General features: G+C 46.6%; 1 protein-coding gene across 1 annotated transcript in view; it reads right to left on the reverse strand.

Moving 5' to 3' along the window:
* PTPN21 (protein tyrosine phosphatase, non-receptor type 21) overlaps nt 1-6,520 on the reverse strand; it is a 91,310-nt gene extending 84,790 nt beyond the window's left edge. Inside the window, exons 1-2 of the mRNA XM_011974322.1 lie at nt 6,341-6,520; nt 5,266-5,647 (exon numbers count right to left, since the gene is read on the reverse strand). Of these exons, the coding sequence (XP_011829712.1) occupies nt 5,266-5,445 (180 nt within the window). The 5' untranslated portion in view covers nt 5,446-5,647; nt 6,341-6,520. The remainder of the gene's footprint in view (nt 1-5,265; nt 5,648-6,340) is intronic.
* Nucleotides 6,521-6,726: the final 206 nt, after the last annotated feature.

A 6,726-nucleotide genomic window follows, 5' to 3' on the forward strand; every position in this document is an offset into this window, starting at 1 on the left:
GGTTCAAGTGATTCTCCTGTCTCAGCCTTCCAAGTAGCTGGGACTACAGGCATACACCAGCACGCCCAGGTAATTTTTTTGTACTTTTAGTAGAGATGGGGTTTCACGATGTTGGCCAGGACAGGCTGGTCTTGAACTCCTGACCTCAGGTGATCCGCCCACCTCGGCCTCCCAAAGTGCTGGGATTACAGGCATGAGCCACCACGCCTGGCCTACTTATGAAAATACCTACTTTTTCAAGGCAACACCTCTACTGATTCCATGTTCACCATGAAACTTCTGGTTTGTTCTGGCTCCCATGTGCCCTAACTATAGGAAAATCTTAGCCTGGGCAGTGGGTACACATACCTGGGACCCTTGGCAGTTCCTTACTGCTTATAAATTACTAAACTTGGGTCCTGGTTTTGCACATCATTCTCAGTGAGCTAGATTAAATCAGATCTTCCCATGACATGAGATTTTTGAGCCTGGCTCTTGCACTCTGGACTGTGCTGATTCCATCAAGGTGATGCCCCAGGCAGTGGCCATGCCCAGGTGGCACCCTCTTGTCTCACCACCTTCTTCAAGCCACCTCCTTCAGCATATACTTTTCAGCAAATACTTTTAAAATTTGAGAGAATTTTCTAGCTCCCCTTAAACTCCATAAGGACTCAAAGACTCTCTTGAAAAAATGTTTTGAAACTCAGAAGAATGATAGGCAGGGAATTCCAACAGCTTTGAGAAACTATTGCTATAATGAACAGCAACATTTTCCTAAGGGGATCATTCATTTTCCCATTTTTAAAAGTTACTTTCTGCAGTTCAAATATGGTGAATTGAGAAGAAAGTTAGCAACCTAAGTTAACTATATTGGATATATGTATATTAACCATGTTGCTTTTAATTTAATATATCTTAGACACTTGTAAAAATATGAAGACTAAAAATACAAACAAAAAAAAAAAAACCCATACACCCAGTGTAAGAAACACTACTGATATAGCTGAAACCCTTGGGTATAGTGTTATAATAATATTATTGTGCTGCCCTTGTAACTGTCATTATAGGGCCGTGCACGGTGGCTCACTCCTGTAATCCCAGCACTTTGGGAGGCCAAGGTGAACAGATCATGTGAGGTCAGGAGTTCGAGACCAGCCTGGCCAACATAATAAAACCCCGTCTCTACTTAAAAAAAAAAAAAAAAAAAATTAGCCAGGCGTGGTGGTAGGCACCTGTAATCCCAGCTACTGGTGAGGCTGAGGCAGAAGAACCGCTTGGACCTGGGAGGCAGAGGTTGCAGTGAACTGAGATCACACCATTGCACTCTAGCCTGGGCAGTAAGAGTGAAACTCCATCTCAAAAAAAAAAATTGTCATTATAGAAGTGAAATGGTATTCAGTTAAGCAAGAGGAAAGACTTTTCCCTCCATTTATATTTGGACAGTAACAAAGTTTTTCACCCAAATCTATAAGATATAATTCCATATTTGCTTGGTGAGAGAATAGTGCAAGAAACCAACATACTGATATTTCTTGGTATGAATCAGAGACTATATGTACAAACTAGAAACAGGTGTGACCCCACTCAGATTATTTCTGAACAGTCATTTGGTAAGATTAGGCCTGACGCCTGAGCCATCTGTTTATATGCTACAGAGCAGAGCTTCTGGAGCTTTCAAAGGAAAAGTTTGCTATACAAATTTTCTACCATTGACTGTTACTAAATGTCAGAAACTGTGGAACAGACTCTCCAAGGGCAAAACATTTTCTAGGGACCATGCCTGTTTCCTCTTCTGGTAAAAATCAGGCTCAAAATATACCCACAGCTATATAAAGTTACCAGTTCCCTGAGACTGATAACTTCTAATAATGGATGGCAATTTCTCTGGACTTATTAACAGAAGGAAGGCAATGCCTGTGGGTTCAGTTCTCCCTGTATTTACTGAACACATTCCACACCTGGTATAAAAATAAACCGAGGCCGGGCGCGGTGGCTCATGCCTGTAATCCCAGCACTCTGGGAGGCCGAAACGGGTGGATTACGAGGTCAGGAGATCGAGACCATCCTGGCTAACACGGTGAAACCCCATCTCTACTAAAAATACAAAAAAATTAGCCGGGCATGGTGGCAGGCACCTGTAGTCCCAGCTACTCAGGAGGCTGAGGCAGAAGAATGGTGTGAACCCAGGAGGTGGCGCTTACAGTGAGTTGAGATTGCGCCACTGCACTCCAGCCTGGGCGACAGAGTGAGACTCCGTCTCAAAATAAATAAATAAATAAACAAACCATAGTTCTTCAAGAAGCTGACTCTAGGCGTTATAGACAGACCTGGTGCATGAGGAAGAAAATTACAGGAAGAAGAAACCATAGTAGGAAAAAAAAAAGTCGAAGCAAGCAAAATAAATAAATAAATAGAATAAGCCACTAAGCCAAGCAAGGAGGCACACGCCTATAATCCCACCTACTCAGGAGGTTGAAGCAGGAAGATAACTAGAGGAAAGAACTCCCAGACCAGCCTGGGCAACACAGCAAGACTCCATCTCAAAAATACAAGTTTAAAAAAAAAATTAGCTGGGTGTGGTTGTGTACCTATAGTCCCAGCTCTTGGCAGACTAAGTCAAAAGGATCACTTGAGCCTAGGAGTTTGAGGACGTATTGAGCTATGATGGTGCCAATGTACTCCAGCCTGGGTGATGGAGTGAGACCCCATCCCTATGAAAGAATAAATGCAAGTAAACAGGGACTGGTTACTGAGGCCTGCTGTTCTGGTTTTCTTTCTTCTTCTTGGGCAGTTTCATCTCAGTTTCCTTCCAACACTCTCCCCTCCTCTAATGTACCATAAGGGGTCGGCAAAGTCCTCTTTTTCTCCCCTGGAGAGCCTCATACCATCTTCTGGCTTTAATGAACTCACTTAGGCTGATACTTCCCAATCTCTTCCCTCCAACCTGGATCTCGTGCCTGAACTCCAGATCAACAGATCCATCTGTCTATTCAACACCTCCAATTGACACCTCAAACTCAGTATTTCCAAAACCGAGCTCACCACACACTCCTCCTTGCCCCTAATAGATCTGCACTTCCTTTCACATTTCCTCTCTGTTATAGCCCCACCATCCACTGAAAACCTGAATATCAACCTGGACCCATGCTAACCCCTGCCTATTACTTGGTAGGTCCTGAATATCTCCAGATTTCAACCACCTCTCTCCAACTCTATCCAACTCCAGGTGGCTACCATCTGTACCTGAACCACGCCCTTCGAATCATTCTCCAAAGGGCTCACTCTTCACAGAAACAAATGTACCACACCTGTTTACACCCTTCATTAAACTTCCCCACTATGCTCAGGATAAATCCAAATCCTTTAACAAAAAATCCTCATTTGCTGCCCTTACAGTCAGCCTTTCCTCCACGCACTTCAGGCTTCAGGCAGACCAGCTCCCTCTGTGTCTTTGGCCCTGTGCAGTTCTCTTTGTTGGAACTCTTCCAGCCCCTGATAGGACTCCCTTGCCCCATCCTCAGGTCACAGCTCAGAATCAACTTCCCTGAGCAGCCTTCCTTTTGCTGCACCTCCCTCTGGCCTATGGCACAACCTCTACCTCCCTTATCACAGCATGCATCATGCCTGTTTTCTTATTGGCAACAACACCAGGGTGAGCTTCCAAGTACGTATGTGCTTGGCACTTATGCGTCTTCAGTACTGAGTTCTCATATAAGTGACTGGATGGTCACCAGGAGAAAGTTCATCTATTCCTGACTTTTTAGGTGGAATAACCAGTTTCTCTAACTTTCCCTTACCCCAGAACCAGGCAGCCAAAGGTAGGGAGGGTCCTAGGTTTAATTAGAGACCTTTCTTCACAGGCCTTGCATAACATTTTAAATTTAAGACATTATACGGATACATAAGTACTTCATAACTTTCTACCAACTGGATTAGGGGTTTCCTAGGCAAACCTCCCAATCAGTACTCTAACAGTTAGCAGAGCTTACGGCCTTATGCTACTCTGAGAATTAGGTGTCACAGTCATCCCCATGCTTCAGATGGAGAACCAGGGCTCAGAGATATCACATAACTTGCCCAAGGTAATAGAAGCAGATGGTAAGGAAACTAGAACTCAAACTGAGTTCAGGCAATATGTCTCTAGAACCTTGATCTGACCTATAAGAATATAGTCAATGAATTTTCTGTTTACTCAATGAATGTTGAAAGAATGAAGTCAGGAGCTGGACATGGTGGCACATGCCTATTGCGGGAGGATCACTTGAGCCTAGGAATTTGAAACCAACCTGGGCAACATAGCTAGACCTTGCCTCTAAAAAAATTAAAATGAACAAAAAAGAAAGAATGAAGTCAGTAAACTGTACTAGAGATAGGGATGACCTAGTATATCATAGGGGGTATATTAGAAAATAGAAATTTGAACAACCCAGAGTGTGTTCACATTTGATTCTGGATTACGTTTAGGGGGGAATATAAACATATTCAAAATAAGAACCATTAGTTATTATACAGCACCCCAAGGGAAGACTTCTTGCTCTAATCTATTCCTGCTTCACGAGGAGAGAACCTACAGGCTCAACTCAGACATCCCAGCCAGGGACACACAGTGAGTGGCCAGTGGGCTAGAACACACAGCCAGCATGCTGAACAGAGAAGCCTGCAGTGTCTTTTTTTTTTTTTTTTTTTTTGAGACAAGAGTTTCGCTCATGTTGCCCAGGTTGGAGTGCAGTGGTGTGTTCTCAGCTCACTGCAACCTCCACCTCCTGGGTACAAGCAATTCTCCTGCCTCAGCCTCTCCAGTAGCTGGGATTACAGGGGCCCACCACCAGGCCCAGCTAATTTTTTTTTTTTTTTTTTAAGCTGGTGTCTTGCTCTGTAGTCCAGGCTGGAGTGCAGTGGCACAATCTCGGCTCACTGTAGCCTCTGTCTCCCCGGTTCAAGTGATTCTCCTGCCTTAGCCTCCCGAGTAGCTGGGACTACAGGTGCCCACCACCACATCCACTAATTTTTGTATTTTTAGTAGAGATGGGGTTTCACCATATTAGCCAGGCTGGTCTCGAACTCCTGATCTTGTGATTCGCCAGCCTCGGCCTCCCAAAGTGCTGGGATTACAGGCGTGAGCCACCGCGCCCGGCCTTGTATTTTTAGTAGAGACGAGGTTTCACCCTGTTGGCCAGGCTGGTCTCGAACTCCTGACCTCAAGTGATCCACCCGCCTCGGTCTCTCAGTGCTAGGATTACAGGCGTGAGCCACCCGCGCCCAGCCTGCAGTCTTTAGGTGGCTTACCTCCCGCAGCTCCAGCCTCTGGGCCACGGCCTCGAGGCTTTCCTGGCCAGTGCTCTCCACGGACAGGGTGAACTCCACAAACTCGTTATTAAGCAGTTGGATCCGGGCAACCAGACAGCTCTTGCTAGACACCGTGTAGCGCCGGGTGCGTTTCAGTTTCAACCCAAATGGCAGTGGCATCTTCTTCTTCCTTCAAGAGTGGAGGAGCAAACAGGGAAAAGCTACCCCCACCAACCCAGCGGTGGTGACGCCAGGAGAAATCAATCCTCTCCGAATGGGACGAACACTGTCCGGCCTCCAGCTGCTCACCCAGCAGCCGCTGCCGCCATTAAAAAGCAACGGAGTCTCCAATGGCCGGAGGAAGTGAGCATCGACGCCAGCGCTGGGGAAAGAGGAACGCCGTTACTTAAGCAAAGGTAACGCTGGGCTTTGCTTAATAGAAAGAAAAGCCAGTCAAGCTGTGTCCAAATAATAAGCTGTCCCCACCCGCTGGAAAAAGGAGGCACTAACAGGACCCGGGAGGCAGGGTGGAATTTTATCTCAGAGTTGTGTTGGGCTCAGGGTCAGACTCCACCCTTCACTGTATCCTACAAATAGGGAGAGCAAGCTAGGCCATCGTCAGGATTAAATGAGATAATGGCCAGCACTACTATAATCCCAAATGTTAGTATTCGTGGTCCTCTTCCTATTTTGGATAAGGTGGTGTTTCTTCATAGGTAACTCTTTCAGGTTGTAGTACTCCAAATGTCAGAGTTCTTTAGTTCTTAAGTGAAAAAAGTGCAAAATACCCCCAAAAGAGCTAGGTTCCAGTCCCAATCCCTTTAGAAAATTAACCCTGAAGGCAAATGGGAGGAATAATCCCCACTAAGAATGGCAGGTGTGTGGTTCAGACGCGGTGAGGTGCCTAACAAGCGCTTGTGGAAGTATTCACGTCATCAAATTGATTTACTGATAAACATCATAAAATACCCTACAAATGCTCGTTATCCATTCATTTACCACTGGAAGAGTGGCAGTTCTGAAAATCCAGACCCCGGCCCCTCTCCAGGGTGGGGACGCCCAAACAGGCCTTCACCTAAGCGGAGCCGCGGCCCAGAAGGGGAGGCGGGCGAGGCCTTCCACGCCATCCTGAGTTAATGAGCGGCTGGGGGAGCAACAAACGCAGGAAGCCCACGGGGCCTTGGAGCAATCAGGCCCCGGCTTCTTCCGCGTCCTCCCCTTGGGAAGAGCAAGCGGCGTTGCCAGGACAACCAGTAGACTCGGAGGCTCCGGAACCCTCTTTCTGCAGCCGCGTTTCTGGACGGACGCGCTCTAAAAGGACCGGTCCCTCTGCTCCCGAAGGAAACATTTAAAGGGACCAGCGCGAGCCCTACTGGCGGTGGAGAGGTTGTCATACCCGCTTTGGAGCCACAGGACCTCGAAATACGCTCCTTACAACGTGTTTTATAGAGCGAAGTCTTG

This window comes from Mandrillus leucophaeus, unplaced genomic scaffold, assembly GCF_000951045.1.
Source record: "Mandrillus leucophaeus isolate KB7577 unplaced genomic scaffold, Mleu.le_1.0 Scaffold144, whole genome shotgun sequence".
Lineage (NCBI taxonomy): Eukaryota > Metazoa > Chordata > Mammalia > Primates > Cercopithecidae > Mandrillus > Mandrillus leucophaeus.